Below are 20622 nucleotides of genomic sequence, written 5' to 3'. Positions count from 1 at the left end.
AGGTGGGGCATTGACAGACGCACATAATGAGGATGCAGAGGGGCGGGGCATTGACAGACACACACATAATGAGGATGCAGAGGGGTGGGGTATTGACAGACACACACATAATGAGGATGCAGAGCGGTAGAGCATTGACAGAGACACATAATGAGGATGCAGAAGGGTGGGGCATTGACAGACACACACATTATGAGGATGCAGAGGGGCGGGGCATTGACAGACACACACATAATGAGGATGCAGAGGGGTGGGAGTGACATTGACAGACATGCACATAATGGGGATGCTTAGGGGAGGGGCATTGACAGACATGCACATAATGAGGATGTAGAGGGGTGGAGCATTGACAGACACACATAATGAGGATGCAGAGGGGTGGGCCATTGACAGAGACACATAATGAGGGTGCAGAGGGGCAGGGCATTGACAAAGACACATAATGACACATTATGGGAAAAAAGCGCTATATAAATATTATTGTTATTGTTGTTATTGTTAATGAGGATGTAGAGGGGCGGGGCATTGGCAGAGACACATAATGAGGGTTGCATGGCAAACAGAAATGGGACTGGCATCATTCTGATGATGGATATGCACCTTCACCGAATTTGTTGTCAGGAATGAGTGAAAACGCTTTTGCAAAATGTGAAATTGTCCTGCAGGGTGCAGGTTGCATATGCAAGGGTTAATTCACTAAAGCCTCTGCCTCCTTTCCGATGCGCTCGATGTTCCTTCTTCTTACATCGCCACTTCCAGAGTGAAAGCTCCAGTTTAAAGGGTGGAAATGTGAGAAGAAAACAGTATGAGCTGTATGATATGGATGCCATGTGTATACTGTCTGCATAGCTACTCCCATAATGCACCTCTTCCGGACAGTTAGCAAACAGGCAGATCATTCCTAAATGTCCCTGAAAATCCAGACAAAACCCTCACAGCATATTCATTTTATAGAGCCATATAGGAGGATTGAAGAACAGCAGTAATACACCTTATTAAAGGAGTAAAGATAATCAACAAATTGCACATATTTTCCAGTTCATGCAAATTTACATTCAGCTTGAAAATAGACCAATCAAATGCAGTTGCTTCTGATTGGCCTAGTTTAAAATTATACATAAATTGGTATCAAATTTGTAAGTAGGTAAAAAAGAAATTGCATGATTTTCATCATCTAACGTGGTGTATGCGATCAAGTGCACAAAATGCCCAGACAAGGTTTTGTTCATTGGAGAAACTGAGGCCAGTTTCTCATTTAAAGTGTGCGTTGTGGTGCATTGCGATGGCGGTACAGTGCCCCGCTCCCATCACAATGCAACGCAAAAATACCACAACCATATGACCCAACCGCAGAGTACGGCAATGGGGTCATATGCATAGCATCGCCATGCACGCCGAAACATTGCCAACAACCTTTTTAAATGGTGTTGACTTACATTACTTCCGCCGTCGCAAAGTCCGGCAGTAACATGCTGTTGCCCCTGCGTTGGCATTTTCTATATAGATAGGGTAACGCAACACAGGTTTAGCCTGCTAGAGTAAAAGGGGCATTAACGAACACTGGAAGAGAATGAATATGCACTGCTACCTAGTGGAAAGTAAACTGATGGGCACCCACATAGGGCTGAATTTTAAAGAGTACCTGTAAGAAAAAAAGTGCCCTAAATAGATACTTACCTCAGTAGAGGAAAGCCTCAGCATAATCCAGAGGCTTCCCCATCCTCCTCCAACTCGTCGTTCCAGCAAGGGCTTTTTAAAGAGATTCGCGCAGCCATTCTCCTGTCTGAGTACAACCTACTGCCAGTGCCCGTGCCTAAGCCGACGTCCGCCTACACAGTGTGGCTGCGCTTGTTCATGAAAGGGAGTGCAGCTGAGAACTTCCAGAGAGCCCTGGCCTCCAGCGGTGGTCTTCTGGAGGAGGTGAGAGGCCTCTAGGATCCAGAGGCTTCCCTCCATCGAGGTTAGTATCTGCTTTGTAACCATGTTCATGTGTCTCATGGGGAAGCAGCGAATGAGTCCTGGAGTGGCTGGACAATCACAGCAGCTGGAACAGGTAAGATATGAATGCGCGGGGAGGGGGGGGGTTGGGCACATTGACATTTGGGGAGACAGTGGCCAGGTGGCAGGGGCAGCATTACGAGGCCGATTCCCAAGAGGTTTCATGCTGAAATTGATCGGGAATCGGCTTCCGGTGTATGGGCAGCCAATAGTTCTCCCTCTGAACAGATAGAGAGATCTGCATCCATCGCACCTTTAGCCCCATTTGGCCTATCCACACGTCTCTTTTTTGGCTGTAACTTGACAGATCGGGAGACTACTTCACACATCCCAATCTGTTATTATCTGTTACTGTTCTATGGCTGATAGTTCACTTGCTTATTGTGGTTACCTTTATTGTCAAATGCTCATAAGGTGGCCATATATTCATTAATGGCCACCCAATTTAGCCAAAAAATAGATCTAATCTAATCCAAATCTGATCAGAGAGGGATCTATTTACACACACTGCAAATAGATTTTGAATAGCAATATAAAATCTATAAAAATCAATACTGCTGTTACTGCCACTCCCCATTTTTACCATCCGGGGCCCCAAGAGCTGGTTGACGGCTCCTCCTAATTAATGCCGATCCCCCAGCGGTCCAGCAGAGTGTTTGCAGTGGAGAGCACTCACCTGTCCGGCTGCCATGCTCCTTTCTGTGAACTTCCGTCTTCACCCCTCATGTCTCTTCTCAGCACACACTTACCTGTCCGGCCGCCATGCTCCTTTCTGTGAACTTCCGTCTTCACCCCTCATGCCTCTTCTCAGTACACACTCACCTGTCAGGTAGGAATGGTCGGAAATGCCAATTTCCGATTCCGCGGTAAATCCGCAATTGCCAATTACCGATTCCGCTTTCCGGTACCAATTTCTGCATTCCAATGCGGAATTTCCGCCGGAAATCGCGGAATTCTGCCTGACTTTAACATCGATTTTCTCAAAAACTATAAGGTCTTTTTGAAAACTTTTTTTTGCATCTTGTTCAGAAGAGTGGTGTTTCTAGGACTTACGGGGGCTTTGCTATTAACCACTAAGGTCGGCAGATTTTTAATGTAATATAAATGCAGAAAATAGGCAGATGCAGATTTTCTGCATTTTACTTTACAGTAAAAATCTGCCGACTAGCGGTTAATAGCAAAGCCCCCGTAAGTCCTAGAAACACCACATTTTCAGGGTTTATTAAACTGAATCTTGTGAACAAGATGCAAAAAATGTTTTCAAAAAGACCTTATAGTTTTTGAGAAAATCGATGTTAAAGTCGGGCAGAATTTCAGCGATTTCCGGCGGAAATTTCCGCGATTTCCGGCGGAAATCCGCCTAACACACTTGGATTACCGATTTCCGCATTCCGATGCAGAAATGCAAATTCCGATCGGAATTTCGGAAATTGCATTTCCGCGGAATCCGAATGAGCATCCCTACTGTCCGGCCGCCATGCTCCCTTCTGTGAACTTCTGTCTTCATCCCCCTGATGCCTCTTCTCGGTACACACTCACCTGTTCGGCCACCATGCTCCCTTCTGTGAACTTCTGTCTTCATCCCCCTGATGCCTTTTCTAAGTACACACTCACCTGCCTGGCCACCATGCTCCCTTCTGTGAACTTCTGTCTTCACCCCCTGATGCCTCTTCTCAGTACACACTCACCTGTCCGGCCGCCATGCTCCCTTCTGTGAACTTCTGTCTTCACCCCCTGATGCCTCTTCTCAGTACACACTCACCTGTCCGGCCGCCATGCTCCCTTCTGTGAACTTCCGTCTTCACCCCCTGATGCCTCTTCTCAGTACACACTCACCTGTCCGGCCACCATGCTCCCTTCTGTGAACTTCTGTCTTCACCCCCTGATGCCTCTTCTCAGTACACACTCACCTGTCCGGCCGCCATGCTCCCTTCTGTGAACTTCTGTCTTCATCCCCCTGATGCCTCTTCTCAGTGCACACTCACCTGTCCGGCCGCCATGTTCCCTTCTGTGAACTTCTGTCTTCATCCCCTGATGCCTCTTCTCGGTACACACTCACCTGTCCGGCCGCCATGCTCCCTTCTGTGAACTTCCGTCTTCACCCCCTGATGCCTCTTCTCAGTGCACACTCACCTGTCCGGCCACCATGCTCCCTTCTGTCTTCATCCCCTGATGCCTCTTCTCAGTACACACTCACTTGTCCGGCCGCCATGCTCCCTTCTGTGAACTTCTGTTTTCACCCCCCTGATGCCTCTGCCTAGTACACACTCACCTGTCCGGCCGCCATGCTCCCTTCTGTGAACTCCTGTCTTTATCCACCTGATGCCTCTTCTCAGTACACACTCACCTGCCCCTTGGTCATGGGGAAGAAGCATGAACAGTCACAACCTGTGTGTGCACTCAAGTGCACGGAAATCAAAGAGGGATGCTCTCAGTGGGTTCCAAAAAAGCTATGTCCACTTTATTTTAATAAAACAGCCAACAAATAGCCACAGGTTTTCTGGGCTGGAGTGACAAAATGGCTAGAGGCACCCCTGATCGCAATAGACTCACATGAGTTCCGGTCCACCGCACGTTGCAGTGCAAGTCAATGGCAACGTAGGTATGCGCTCGTGTCGGGGTGATTATGTCACCTCCGCCGCATCGCGTCAGTGGGAAAGGCCCCCTAGACTTTCACTAGCGTAGCATTTGCCTGCGGTAAAAACAGGCCAACGCACCACGCCAGTGTGAAAGGGGCTGAACCCATCAGCTAACTGATCCAGGTCAACTCACTGCCCCATTGCTATTGCTGGTAAGTCTGAGGAGTCAATCCCTTTGTAGATCATCTCTATATAGATTCCATCCCTACAGGAAAAACGTACCCACTCCCTGTCAACACTGGAACCCTTCTGTGTACTTACTGTGATCTCTGCTGGTGGGCACTGTTTCTTTGTACTCTCTGTGCCCTCTGCTGGTGGACACTGCTTCTTTGTACTCAATGTGTATTCTGCTTGAAGAAAACAGCAGAGGAAATATTGAATACAGATGAACAAAACAGCAGAAGAGAAAGTGAATACAGAGAAACAAAACAGAAGAAAGTGGAGTAAATGCAGAGGAACTAAACAGCAGGAGGTGCAGTGACGCCAGAGGAACAAATCAGTAAAGGGTGTAGTGAATGCAGATGAACACAAGAAGTAGAGGGTGAAGTGAATGCAGAAGAACACAAGAAGCAGAGGGTGCAGTGAATGCAAAGCAACACAAGAAGCAAAGGGTGCAGTGAATAAAGAGGAACAAAACATCAGAAGCTGCAGTGAATAAAGAGGAAAAAACAGATGAGGGTGCCCTGAGTACAGAGGAAGAAATCAGTAAAGGGTGTAGTGAATGCAGATGAACACAAGAAGCAGAGGGTGCAGTTTAATGCAGAGCAACTCAAGATGCAGAGGGTGCAATGAATGCAGAGGAGCTCAAAAAACAGATGGTGCAGTGAATGCAGAGCAACACAAGAAGCAGAGGGTGCAGTGAATGCAGAGGGACACAAGAAGTAGAGGGTGAAGTAAATGCAGAAGAACACAAGAAGCAGAGGGTGCAGTGAATGCAAATCAACACAAGAAGCAAAGGGTGCAGTGAATGCAGAGCAACACAAGAAGCAAAGGGTGCAGTGAATGCAGAGCAACACAAGAAGCAAAGGGTGCAGTGAATAAAGAGGAACAAAACATTACAAGCTGCAGTGAATAAAGAGGAAAAAACAGATGAGGGTGCCCTGAGTACAGAGGAACAAAACAGCAGAGGATGCAGTTAGTACAAAGAAACAATGCCCTCCAGTATAGGGTGTTGTAAGCATTAAGAAACAATACCAAGCATCAGAGAACACAAAGAAACATTGCCAGGCAGCAGAGAGGGCAGCATATATAGATAACTAATGTCCAGAAGAGGGTTTATTGCATACAGAATAACACTGCCAAGCGTCAAAGAGTGCCATCAGCACAGAGACACAGAACAAGACACAAAAGAGCACAGTGAGTACAAAGTAATAATGCAGGGCAGTAAAGGAGGCAGTGAGTACAGAGTAATAATGAAGGGTGAAGTGAATACAAAGCAATACAAGAAGAAGGTGTAGTGATTAGTGAATGCAGAGGAACACAAGAAGCAGAGGGTGTAGTGAAACAGAGGGGCAATATCCAGCAGCAGAGATGACAGAAAGTACAAAGGGACAATGCCTAGCAGCAGAGAGGGCAATGATCACAGAACAATGTAGTGTGCAGTGAGCAGATGAGCAATGTCAAGCAGCAGAGGGTGCAGTGAATTCAAATGAACAATGCCAGTTGGCAGAGAGTGTCATGAGTACAAAAGAGCAATGCCCAGCAGCAGAGGGTGCAGTGAGTACAGAGGAACAATGCAGGGTGTAGTCAGTACAGAGGAGCAATGTACAGCAGCAGAGGGTGCAGTGAGTACAGAAGAACAATGCAGGGTGCAGTCAGTACAGAGGAGCAATGTCCAGCAGCAGAGGGTGCAGTGAGTACAGAGGAACAATGCATGGTGCAGTGAGCACAGATGAGCAACGGCAAGCAGCAGAGGGTGCAGTGAATTAAGATGAACAATGCCAGTTAGCAGAGAGTGTTGTGCATTGATTATTTAGAAAGACTACCTCCAGGGTGAGTAAAACACTAATATATGTTATGCTGTGCACTCTGGTGACCTGCAGACTTTGTTTGTTGTTTTACACAGTAGGGACTGGGCTGACCAGAAGGATTAAAGGGATCATTCAAGTGAGGTGATCATCCAATTTTATTTTATTGTTTCTTTTTGCTTTGTATCAGTGGTAGTATGAGAAGGATAACTGCATTATATGTGAATTAATTAAATTAAACATATATCTAAATCTTTAACTAATCAGCATAAGATTCCCTAAAACCAACACACTCATCATAAGAACAACTACAAATGTTGACATTAATAAAAAATGTATTAACACGGAAATGCAATATTTTATTACAGTAATCTCTATATGCACAAAACCAGGTACTGCAATGCAGAAATGGTATGTATATTCCTGCTATGTGACAGAAAGCATTTCCCTCACTCTGGATTTTTCCCACACTCTGAACCTTTCCTACACTCTGGACATGGAATATCCTTGCTCTTTGGTGTACTGGTATTAATTCCTTAAAGGGGAACTGAAGAGAGAGGTATATGGAGGCTGCCATGTTTATTTCCTTTTAAGCAATACCAGTTGCCTGGCAGCCCTGCTGATCCTCTGCCTCTAATACTATTAGCCATAGCCCCTGAACAAGCATGCAGCAGATCAGGTGTTTCAGACTTAAGGCTGGTTTCACAGTGGGACGTTACAGGCGCACGTTAGAGCAGCCTGTAACGCACCCCACCGCACAGCAATGAAAAATCAATGGGCTGTTCACAGTGCCCACGTTGCGTTACACAGTAACGCTGCGCCACCAGACAACGTACTGCATGCAGTACTTTGTAAGCGGCAGAGCCGTGATAGACTGCTTGCACATGCTCAGTAACGTTGGGGAGGAGCGGAGAGCGGCCAGGCACATGGCTAATTAATATTCACTGCACTCAGTGACGTGCAGTGTTTACTTCCTGGAGCGGCCGCTCTGTGCAGCGATTGGCCGGCAGACCACGTGATGCCGCATGCGCACAAGAGTACGCATCACGGCATCACAGACGCCAGAGTGAGCTGCACAACGCGGCTCACTCTGACGTCCACCTTAGAGAGCGCCAGGCGTTGCGTTAGGGGCATGTTATGCGATCATAACGTCCCCTAAAACGCAACGTCCTGGTGTGAAACTAGCCTTAACAGATTTGACAAGACTAGCTGCATGCTTGTTTCTGGTGTTATTCAGATACTACTGCAGAGAAATAGACCAGCAGGGCTGCCAGGCAACCTCTTACTTCAGTTCCCCTTTAACAATGAAGCCCCACTTTCTCTAAATATCACCACAAATGTATATCAGTTCTCTGGAGAGACTTTTTGAAAATTAATGTTATTAGAGTGGATCCGAGAAAAACTTTTACTCATTGCATAATTGTATTGCTTTCATATAGTTTATAGGGCATTCCTAAAGCCAAGTACTTTTTTTGTTGTGTTTCAATACTCTAATTCCCTATAAACTAAACAAGCCTCGCCCACAGCTCCTTTTGTGCCTTGGCACTGTAGCAAGTGCTTATGGGAGCTCAGTCTTGGCAGGAGGAGGTTACTAGCCATTGATTTCAGAGGCAGAGGGGAGGAGGGAGGAGGGGAGGGGACTGAATTTACACACAGGCAAGTTGATAGCCTTTCCAGCCATCGGCCTGTGACAATGTGACAAACAGAACATGGGTGCCCTCATTGTATCACAGGAATAAATAATCATAAACTTTTGAAGCTGTTTGCAGCTAGATATGCTGTGTAAACTTTCTAAACTTTAGATAAGATATATATACAAGTTACTAGTTAGTTTTTAATCTCGGATCCGCCTTAAAATGTATAATGTTATTTTAATTTCCAGGCAGATTTGAGCTTCCAAAACAGACTGAAGCTGAAATTGCTTTTCTTACAATTATGTGTGGGGTACAGACTGCCTAGAACTTCCCATCTTGCTGCATGAGTAAACCAGCGGCATAGAGTTGGAGCCCTTATTACTTATTTTCCCAGACCTGCACTAATTCACTGATTGGCAGGAAACATGGACAATAATCCCATATCATGGCAATCTCAGTTAGGAACCCTGTAGAAAAGCTGTGTTTTACATGCATACGTACATACAAAAAAACAAGGTTTGCCATTATTCCCTATAGAACTTAACCAAAGGGATTGTCTTTTTGTCAGCTAAGGGGCCAAAATATTTCCCACATTCTGATCATGAGAGGGGGATGTTTGCCTGATGCGTCCGAAACACTTTAAACATATCTGTCAGACAGCAGTCAGCCTCTATGTTAATCTGGCTACAGGTTTTCTTTAAAGTGTTACTGTACTGTATATATAAATCAGTGTGGAACCTGAGGGAACCTGAGGTAAGAGGGATTAGGAGGCTGCCTTTCCTTTTATGGCCGGTTTTACACTTTGTGTTGCGATGCCCCGCCCCCACCGCATGCACAAAAGCACAAACATGTGACCTTGCAGCATAGTACGCCAACAGGGTCATATGCATAGCACCCTCCCCCTCTGCCCTCCCCTCACGCCCCTCGCCCAGTGACATACTCTCTGCTCAACAGGAAGTACATCACTGGATTTCCAGGGGTTTCCGTCGTATTCCCACCAACATTTCTAAAATGTATGCGTCAACCAATGACTTCAATGCTTCCTCCGCCGACACGTCGCTGCCGAAGTACGGAGGTAATGCGCTGTTGCCCCTTGTTAACGGGCTGCATTAAGTGTTCTGCTGTGCAAGGCTCCATAGCCTTGCATTGCCCTTGCGGCAACAGAGAGGAACGCAATGCAGGAAACCTAGGTAAGCGTAAAAGGGGCTTAAACAATACCAGTTGCCTAGAAGTCCTACTGATCCTTTGCCTCTCTGCTTTTAGCCAGAGACTCTGAACAAGCATGCAGATCAGGTGTTCTGACTTAAAGTAGAACTGTAGTGAGAGGAATATGGAGGCTGCCATATTGAATTCCTTTTAAGCAATACCAGTTGCCTGGCAGCCCTGCTGAGCTATTTACCTGCAGTAGTGTGAATAACACCAGAAACAAGCATGCAGCTAATCTTGTCAGATCTGACAAAAATGTCAGAAACACCTGCTCTGCTGCATATGCTTGTTCAGGGTCTGTGGCTAAAAGTATTAGAGGCAGAGGATCAGCAGGATAGCCAGGCAACTGGTTTTGCTTAAAAGGAAATAAATATGGCAGCCTCCACATCCCTCTCACTACAGTGGTCCTTTAAAGAGAGTCTGAAGCCTCGAAAATTACCTTTTTTATTAGCCAGACCTCTTCAGCATTAATGCCATAGCTAAAACGCTGCATTCCCAAGGCAAAACGAGGCCTTAATCACCAAGAAATCCCCGGGGCAAAAAAAGGCCTTCTAGAGGCAGAGCTTTGTGCAGTAGCTCTGCCTCAGCTCACGTCAATCCCCGCTGATCTCCTCCTCTCCCGCCCCTCTCAGTCTTCTTTCACTGAGAGGGGTGGGGAGAGGCAGCGATCAGCGCAGATTGACGCGAATGGAGACAGAGCTAAAGGTAAAACTAAACATTTCTTCTTTGTTCTAAAAATTATTTACAGCCTTAAATCTATTACTATATAAAAAAAACTAGTAGCAGAATTGTATTCAGGCATTTGAACGCAGCACTTTGTTCTCTTCCATAGTTTGCCATCTGAATTGCACTGCGGTGCAATATTAGATGGCATGCTGCAGTTTTCTGCAGCATGCACCTGAATGCCTATAGCCATGCATGGCATGACTAGGAGATCCAGATGCGTACTCATATCACTACATGTGCCAGCATGCGTCCCAAAAGCGGAGCAGTCCTTTTCAGCACAAGAAGATTTGGGCTCAGCCGGTGCCACCATAGACTATAGTGGGAATCACATCTACAGCGGCGCTCAGTGAGTAACGTCGGCGCCGTCAGAAGACAGAGCTGAAGTTGCTTTTAAAACACAATAATTCGGCCTCCAGCAATAGCTGGAAGCTGAATTATATCATTCCCCAGTATCCATGGCGGCCTGGAGGGGGAATAGTAATTAATACAGCTTGGACTTGTGCAGAAGCAGGATCAGCCATATAACAGCTGTATCCTGCGCCCAAGTCTCCCCGCGCCGATTTCAGATGTATGCCCCACAACACGCACTGTGGCTAAGTGGAAATCGGCCCTTAAAGAAAACCTAAAATAATTGAAAAATAGCCAGTTTAACTTACCTGGGGCTTCTACCAGCCCCCTGCGCCAGTCAATGGGTGATCCTCCAGTCCCCCGCAGCGATCCACTTTTGGTTCGGGAGACTCAGCGAGTCGATGGCAACTGTGCTTGTGTTGCCCTGGCCACGTGCGTCTTTGATCTTGCTCCTGTTCCCGGGAGCATCATGCTCATGCACAGCAGAGATTCTCTCATACTGTGCATGCACAGGATTCTCCCGGCAACAGGAGTGAGATTGAGGACGATTGAGTCGATGGCCACTGCGATTGCGCAGCCCTGGCTGCACGCATTCTCAATCGTGCTCCTGATGCCGGGTGTATCCTGTGCATGCGCAGTAGAGATTTTCTCATACTGCGCTTGTGCAGGACGCTCCCGGCAACAGAAGCTCGACAGAGGATATGCGCGGTGGGGCCATGCAAGCACTGTTGCCATTGACTCGCTGAGTTGCCTGAACCGGAAGTGGAGCGCTGCAGGGGACCGGAGGACGGCTCAATGACAGTGCGGGCGCAGGGTGGCTACAGGGGCTGGTAGAAGCCCCAGGTAAGTTAAACTGGCTTTTTTTTAATTACTTTAGGTTTCTAAAGAAAACCATGAATGATTGAATCAGGATCTCTCCACTGAAGTCTTCAATAGATAACAGAAGTCACCAGGAGATCCACCCACCAGACTCCACCTGTAGCTCCTCTGTAGCACCTGCATAGCCAGATCTACACATTGGTCTCTATCATTCCATTTATCTATAATATAAAATACATCCACTTTGAAATGTCTCCATACACGTGCCGCTAGCATCAGACGACATGTGTTTTCTGATGCATGATTAAATTTCCCTTCTGTGAAAAGCACTTTCATCACTCTGAACATGAGAATGGACGCTCGTCTTTGTGACATGTTTGGTGTCTAATGAGATGGCCTCTCTGAGTAAAACATTTCCCACACTCTGAACAAGCAAACAAATGTTCACCCGTGTGACTTCTCAGATGTCTAATAAGGTCTCCGTTGTTTATGAAACCTTTTCCACACTCTGGACAGTTAAAAAGATGTTCTCCCATGTGTTTTTTCTGGTGTCTAAGGAGGACTCCTTTATAAATTCTCAAATGTTCATTTATAACTGAATTATTGCAAATTTCCTTCTGTTTTAAGAAGGCAATTACACCAAGCTTTGCTTTTTTAGTAGGAGGGCTTTTTGGTTCCTTTTATCCCCCTATACATTCCTAATAGTTTGGGTCACCCTGAGCTGCTTGGTTACTCTGTTGTACTCGACCAAGCCCTATTTCATACAGCCTTATCAATCCCTACCATGTACTGATGAGGACCACAAGTCCGAAACAGGCTGTCTACATGTGGGTTTGATATGGCTGTGTAAAACTTAAAGCTATAGGCTTGCTATAAACCAGCGGTTCTGGATTACCAAGGGCAAAAAGGGATAATTTGCATATTTAGTAGGTGTGCATTGTGGGTAACCACAAATGTTCATTTATAACTGAATTATTGCAAATTTCCTTCTGTTTTAAGAAGGCAATTACACCAAGCTTTATAAATGAAACATTTCCCACACTCTGAGCATGAAAAGGAATGTTCACCCGTGTGACTTCTCTGGTGTCTAAGCAGGTGTCTCTTCTGGCTAAAGCCTTTTCCACACTCTGAACATGAAAAAGGATGCTCCCCCACATTACTTCTCTGGTGTGTAAGAAGCGTAACCTCCTGAAAGAAACCTTTTCCACACTCTGAACATGAGAAAGGACATTCGCCAGAATGGAATCTTTGGTGCTTCAGAAAATCTGTTTCCTGACTAAAACTTTTCCCACACTCTGAACATGAAAATTTCAGTTTAGCCATCTGATCTCTAATTGGTAAAGGAAGAGTGGAATTATTTTGCGAAGACTTGCTACTTTCAGAACAAGGAAGTATCTTCTCACTTGGCTGTTTAGCAGTACATGTTCGATTTGGAGAAAATTCTTCAGAATTCAGGGGCTCTGATGAACTAACCACACTGTGAGATCTCAGATGTGTAGATGCAGGATGTGATCTGTCAAAAGATTCTTCAGGATGAGAGAGATTTCGGGGTCTGTACACACTGCGGCATGATAGATCACTATCAGGAATAACAGAATCTAATTTATCAGGAGATCCCCCAGAATCAGAGAAACTCATTGAACTGTCCGCAGAGTATGGTCTGTTGCAAAAATAGTGTGCAATGGCTTTTCCATCTGATGAATATTGTGTGACAGGATTATCTTCTATGGTATATTAACTGGAGGTGAAATAAGACGTCCCTCCAAAGTGTTCCCCAGATCCTTTCCACCTATTTGGGAGATAATATGTTATAGAACATTCATTCTCTTAACTTCTATCCATCTCATTTGTTGGTACTATGATGTTATACTGAGGAATGGAGATGGGCTTTTCATATGGTGTACAGTATCTCCTCCTCATTTGTTGGTACTATGATGTTATACTGAGGAATGGAGTTGGGCCTTTCATATGGTGTACAGTATCTCCTCCTCATTTGTTGGTACTATGATGTTATACTGAGGAATGGAGATGGGCCTTTCATATGGTGTACAGTATCTCCTCCTCATTTGTTGGTACTATGATGTTACACTGAGGAATGGAGATGGGCCTTTCATATGGTGTACAGTATCTCCTTCTCATTTGTTGGTACTATGATGTTATACTGAGGAATGGAGATGGGTCTTTCATATGATGTACAGTATCTCCCCCTCATTTGTTGGTACTATGATGTTACACTGAGGAATGGAGATGGGCCTCTCATATGGTGTACAGTATCTCCTCCTCATTTGTTGGTACTATGATGTTATACTGATGAATGGAGATGGGCCTTTCATATGGTGTACAGGTTCTCCCCTCTCAATTTGTTGGTACTATGATGTTATACTGAGGAATGGAGAAGATGGGCCTTTCATATGGTGTACAGTAACTCCTCCTCACTTGTTGGGAACTGTGATGATTTGCTCAGCTGCCTGTGCAGGCAGGCAGCTTTTTGACCATTGTGTAGGTTTACATGCTGCAGGACTCTGGAAAGAAGAGCTTCTGTCAGTTTTGCAGCTTGCGCTTGCAGAGGAATTTGCATACGTTGTCATGCAAATTGCCTGGCGACATTCATTGGAGGCGTGTACTATAAGTACTATGTCTTTCCCACAATGTTTGGCTGGTCATAAGGAGTCTTCCTGTGAAACACTCTGGAGAGTGTCAGCCATGCTCTTGGTTTGAAGATCAGCTTAGAGTAATTCCTGGAAAACTGCACTAGGCAGGTTTCCTTAGTGCAGTTAGGATTGTTTATCCGTTTGTTTGTTCTGTTGCTGTTGTCCTGTCCCAGCGGTGGTCGACAGGAAATGGTTCTGATCTCTGTTCTTGGAGTATAGCTGGTGCAGCGGTTGCTACCAGCTATCTCTTCTGATCTGTCTCACTTGGATCGCGCTGGCATCTTGCGCTAGCGCTGTGGATCCTTCTGTTCTGCTACTCTGTACCTGGATCGCGCTAGTCACTTTCGCTAGTGCTGTGGATCCTTCTGTTCTGCCTCCCTGGATCGCACTAAGCATCCTGCGCTAGTGCTGTGGATCCTTCTGTTCTGCTACTCTGTACCTGGATCGCACTCGCTTCGCGCTAGTGCTGTGGATCCTTCTGTTCTGTCTTCCTGGATCGCGCTAGCCACTTTTCGCTAGTGCTGTGGATCCTATCTCTCGCTTGTCCCTGTTTTCGTGTGTCTGTCTTGTCTGCTACGACCGCTTGCTGGAGGCTCGGTGAGGTAACCGTTAAGCAAGCGTTCGCGTCCTCTGTTTCATGTTTGTCTGTCGATGGTTAGTTAGGCGTGCTTGTCTCTATTGTGCTTATCACGTGGAGACCGCGCATAACAGCGTGCACTGTTTCGAATGAGTGCGGTGTTCGCGGTTAGCTAGCATTTGTTATTTTCCGCATCTCCTCATTGCATGATTTGCTGTGCCTTTGCTATCCTCGTATTCTGTTCTGATCTGCCTTGTGTCACTTCTGGCAATCGCCTTTCTTGCGGTTGCGTTTCTGTTTCGTATCTGCTGTTGTGTGTGCGCGGTCGCGGGGTGGCGACTAGATTGGCGCACACATATACAATCTGTCCCTTTGCTCGTTCTCATTCGCAATCGCCTCTCTTGCGATTGCGTTCTGCGCTTCGTACAATTCCTGTCTGGCATTTGTGGAGGTACAGAGGATTGGTTCCTCTGCACTCCCCAGCGCCATCTGCCGACAGGAATTTCCCTCTACGGGTGCGTAGCACCTTTTGCTGGGTTCCTGCAATTATACGCTTGTGGAGGATTTCCGCCGTATCAGCGCATGCGTTGTGCGCTGCTCACGGAGAAAGTTCCACAATCGTTACAGGAACATGATGTTATACTGAGGAATGGAGATGGGCCTTTCATATGGTGTACAGTATCACCCCTCTCAATTTGTTGGTACTATGATGTTATACTGAGGAATGGAGATGGGCCTTTCATATGGTGTACAGTATCTCCTCCTCATTTGTTGGTGCTATAATGTTATACTGAGGAATGGAGATGGGCCTTTCATATGGTGTACAGTATCACCCCTCTCCATTTGTTGGTACTATGATGTTATACTGAGTAATGGAGACAGACATTTCATATGATGTACAGTATCTCCACCTCATTTGTTGATACTATGGTGTTATCCTGAGGAATGGAGATGGGCCTTTCATATGGTTTACAGTATCTCCTCCTCATTTGTTGGGAACATGATGTAATACTGAGGAATGGAGATGGGCCTTCCATATGTTGTACAGTATCTCCCCCTCATTTGTTGGCACTATGATGTTATAATGAGGAATGGAGATGGGCCTTTCGCTCTGAGTACGCCAGGAGAAAAGCGTGATATAAATGTTATTTGTCTTGTCTTTCATATGGTGTGCAGTATCTCCTCCTCATTTGTTGGGAACATGATGTAATACTGAGGAATGGAGATGGGCCTTTCATATGGTGCACAGTATCCCCTCCTCATTTGTTGGTGCTATGATGTAATACTGAGGAATAGAGTTGGGCCGAACCTCCGATTTTAGGTTCGCGAACCGGGTTCGCGAACTTCCGCGGAAGGTTCGGTTCGCGTTAAAGTTCGCGAACCGCAATAGACTTCAATGGGGATGCGAACTTTGAAAAAAAAAATAATTATGCTGGCCACAAAAGTGATGGAAAAGATGTTTCAAGGGGTCTAACACCTGGAGGGGGGCATGGCGGAGTGGGATACACGCCAAAAGTCCCCGGGAAAAATCTGGATTTGACGAAAAGCAGCGTTTTAAGGGCAGAAATCACATTGAATGCTAAATGACAGGCCTAAAGTGCTTTAAAACATCTTGCATGTGTATACATCAATCAGGTAGTGTAATTAAGGTACTGCTTCACACTGACACACCAAACTCCACTGAACAGAACAGGTATGCAGTGGCGGGTTCACTAAACAGGTATACAGTGGCGGGTCCACTGAACAGAACAGGTATGCAGTGGCGGGTTCACTGAACAGGTATGCAGTGGTGGGTTCACAGAACAGGTATGCAGTGGTGGGTTCACAGAACAGGTATGCAGTGGCAGCAGGATCACTGAACAGGTATGCAGTGGTGGGTGGGTTCACAGAACAGGTATGCAGTGGTGGGTTCACAGAACAGGTATGCAGTGGCAGGATCACTGAACAGGTATGCAGTGGTGGTGGGTGGGTTCACAGAACAAGTATGCAGTGGCAGGATCACTGAACAGGTATGCAGTGGTGGGTGGGTTCACAGAACAGGTATGCAGTGGCAGCAGGATCACTGAACAGGTATGCAGTGGTGGGTGGGTTCACAGAACAGGTATGCAGTGGTGGGTTCACAGAACAGGTATGCAGTGGCAGGATCACTGAACAGGTATGCAGTGGTGGTGGGTGGGTTCACAGAACAAGTATGCAGTGGCAGGATCACTGAACAGGTATGCAGTGGTGGGTGGGTTCACAGAACAGGTATGCAGTGGCAGCAGGATCACTGAACAGGTATGCAGTGGTGGGTGGGTTCACAGAACAGGTATGCAGTGGCAGGATCACTGAACAGGTATGCAGTGGCAGGATCACAGTACAGGTATGCAGTGGGCTGAGGGCTCACTGAACAGAACAGGTATGCAGCCAGGAAGAAGTTAAGCCTAACTAATCTTTCCCTATATGAGAGACTGCAGCAGCTCGCCCTACTCTCACTAATGCAGGCACACGAGTGGCCGTAATGGCCGCCGCTGCCTGCCTTATATAAGGGGGGTGGGGCTCCAGGGGCTAGTGTAGCCTAATTGGCTACACTGGGCCTGCTGACTGTGATGTAGAGGGTCAAAGTTGACCCTCAGGTGCATTATGGGGCGAACCGAACTTCTTCCGCAAAACGTTCGCGTGCGGTACCCGCACGCGAACCACCTAAGTTCGCGCGAACCACGTTCGCCGGCGAACCGTTCGGCCCAACTCTACTGAGGAATGGAGATGAACCTTTCATATGGTGTACACTATCTCCTCCTCATTTGTTGGTACTATGATGTTATACTGAGGAATGGAGATGGGCCTTTCATATGGTGTACAGTATCTCCTCCTCATTTGTTGGTGCTATGATGTTATACTGAGGAATGGAGATGGACCTTTCATATGGTGTACAGTATCTCCTCCACATTTATTATGATATTATACTGAGGAATGGAGATGGACCTTTCATATGGTGTACAGTATCTCCTCCTCATTTGTTGGGAACATGATGTTATACTGAGGAATGGAGATGGGCCTTTCATTTGGTGTACAGTATCTCCTCCCACCTCACTTGTTGAGGTTTTTGAATAGTGTGCAGCATCTTGTCCTGTTTGGACATGCCAGTTTACAATAAGTAAAAAAAGATTCTTTTTCACTTTCAAATGGCATTCCTAATTTTCTGGTAAATGTCATGTTAAAGTCCATCAAAGACTGCCAGTCACATGTCACACGTGTGTCTTCGTCTCCCTCAACTTCAACTTTCATATCAGTTTGTTTATCCCCCTAAAACATCCAAATTATAGAATTAATAGGCATATGATGGAAGCACTGATGAACTGAAATTCCATGCCAAAATCTAGTTTGGAAGTCACTTTAAGCTGCAGTACTTCAGTTTTACCTACCTGATAATGTTGGCGGATGGTGTGATCTTCCTGTGTACGATCTGGGGAATAAAGAGGACCTGTACATCTCTCTGGTGGATTTGTTACCTCTCCAACCGCTCCTTCACGACCTCCTTCAATGAGTCCTCGTCCACCCCTAACCACCTCTCAGTGGGAGTCCCCCAAGGCTCGGTCCTCGGCCCCCTACTGTTCTCCCTATACACATCCTCTATTGGCAAGGTTATCTCCTCCATGGGTTTTAACTATCATCTGTATGCAGATGACACCCAAATCTACCTCCACACTCCTGACATATCCACCACTACCATGGACAAGGTCTCCTCCTGGATGTCCACTAGGTTCCTGAAACTAAATCTAGACAAAACGGAATTTATGATCTTTCCACCCCGGTCATCCCTGGACCTCCCAGATGTGCAGGTCACTGTTAACCACACTACCATTCGCCCTAGCTCTCAAGCCCGCTGTCTGGGTGTCACCCTGGACTCCGCACTCTCTTTCACTCCCCACATCCAAAACCTCACAAAGTCCTGCAACTTCCACCTTCGAAACATCTGTAAGATTTGCCCTTTTCTGACCTCTGCCACCACCAAACTCCACATACATGCCCTCATAATTTCCCGCCTCGACTACTGCAATGCCCTTCTGTCTGGTCTCCCTATGACCCGAATAGCCCCACTGCAGTCCATCATGAATGCGGCAGCCAGAATTATCCACTCCTCCCATCGCTCCACCAGGGCGGCTCCCCTCCATGAATCCCTCCACTGGCTTCCTATCCAGTCCAGAATCAGATTTAAGATATTGTGTCTGACCTACAAATCCGTCCACAAAACCTGTCCAACCTACATTTCTGATCTTGCTCAGAGATACACACCAAGCCGCTCACTCCGCTCCTCCAATGATCTTCGCCTGACCGTCCCCCGCATCACCCAGTCCCATGCACGCCTCCAAGACTTCTCAAGAGCCGCTCCAACACTATGGAACTCCCTACCTCCACCTATTAGGGCAGCCCCCTTGTTCAACACCTTCAAGAAGGCCCTCAAAAGTACCTTTTCACTCTGGCCTACCACCCCTCACAAGTGCTCTAAACCTACAGCTGAACTCTGGTCCCCTACCATTCGTGTCCTTACCTCTCCCTCTAGATTGTAAGCCTTTGGGCAGGGTCCTCCTCCTTTTGTGTCCTACCTGATCATGCACCTCCATTACTGTACACTAATGCTATGCATCTGAGTGAACCTAACTTGCCTAATCTCCATGCTCCCCTCCAGTGACTGACTAAGCATTACCTTGTACTAATACTGTGCTGTGTGATCTGGTTTTCTTGTATTCCTGTATTGTCATATTGCTGTTTGTCACCCCTAAATATTGTCTGTAACCTAAATTAATGTTCAGCGCTGCGTAATATGTTGGCACTTTATAAATATCTATATATATAATATCTGACCTAAACCTTATTTACTAATTTATCCCATCTCGCTTACCTATATTTCCTCCCTCTACCTCTTATGTAAACTGGGTTAGACAGGGTTTTCTCCTGTGTCAGTTTTTAGTGTTTAACCATGCAATTTCTTCATTTGTCTCTCTGGATCCGAGATGAACTTTTACTCATTGCATAATTGTGTCCCTTTCCTATAGTTTATAAGGCATTCCTCAAGCCAAATACTTTTTTGTTTTTGTTTTAATAGTTTAATTCCCTATAAACTATAAAAGCCACGCCCACAGCCCTCCGAGTGCCTTGGCATTTTCAGACAATAGCAAGGGCTTACAGGAGTTCAGTCTGGGCAGGAGGAGGGGGAAGTGTTACTAGCCATTGATTTCAAAGGCAGAGGGGAGGAGGGAGGAGGAGAGGGGACTGAATTTACACACAAGAAATCTGATACCATCTCCAGCTCTTAGCCTGTGACAATGTGACAAAAAGAACATGGCTGCCCCCATTGTATCACAGGAATAAATATTCATACACTTTTTAAACTTTTGCAGCTAGATATGCTGTGTAAACTATCTAAACTTTAGATAAGATATATAGACAAGTTACTTGTTATAGTTAGTGTTTCATCTCGGATCCGCTTTAATATTTATTATGTGGGAGTGATTTATAAATGACATATAATGCTATCTATAATAAGACTCTGCAGCCAATGGGATTATTGATTGTAAGTATAAATTAATACCTCAGTGCCAGTTCCTGCAATGTCTCCTCTCTACTTCCTCCCTCTGCATCTTTAACCCTAATTTCCCATGCGTCTATGCTTTCCACTTAGTGACCTACGCTTGCTCCATCTTGTGGACAATATATAAACTGCATCCTTTATTAATTTGTAACCGTTTGATGACTCCATACTAAATGATTAAATACAACTTACTGAACAGGGGTGTTCAATGAGATTCAAAAAAATTCTCCCTACATTCAAATTTTATTTGATTTATATGCAGCTTTACAAACCAGACAGTTTATAGGCTAAAGCTCCCCTCTCCTTCACTGCGCCCTCTTCCCTTACTGTGTCCCAGGCGGTAACCTGGACTGCCCGCCCCTAGAAACAGGGCTGTTGGTACACGTGTAGTGATTTCACTCCATGCTGAAAAGGCTTTCAATACTTTGAAGGAGAATTTCTGTTTGCAGTCTTGTACAAATTTGATTTGGACCCTCCTTTATAAA

At 46.0% G+C, this 20622-nt stretch overlaps 1 protein-coding gene across 1 annotated transcript in view; it reads right to left on the bottom strand.

The window, feature by feature from the left end:
- LOC137536848 (zinc finger protein 585A-like) overlaps positions 1-12975 on the bottom strand; it is a 49120-nt gene extending 36145 nt beyond the window's left edge. The window contains exons 1-2 of the mRNA XM_068259035.1: positions 12348-12975; positions 4899-4987 (exon numbers count right to left, since the gene is read on the bottom strand). Of these exons, the coding sequence (XP_068115136.1) occupies positions 4899-4987; positions 12348-12975 (717 nt within the window). The remainder of the gene's footprint in view (positions 1-4898; positions 4988-12347) is intronic.
- Positions 12976-20622: the final 7647 nt, after the last annotated feature.

The sequence above is a fragment of the Hyperolius riggenbachi genome, chromosome 10 (assembly GCF_040937935.1).
Source record: "Hyperolius riggenbachi isolate aHypRig1 chromosome 10, aHypRig1.pri, whole genome shotgun sequence".
Taxonomy (NCBI): domain Eukaryota; kingdom Metazoa; phylum Chordata; class Amphibia; order Anura; family Hyperoliidae; genus Hyperolius; species Hyperolius riggenbachi.
Note: the sequence above shows the minus strand (reverse complement) of the source record. Positions and strands in the feature narration are given on the sequence as shown.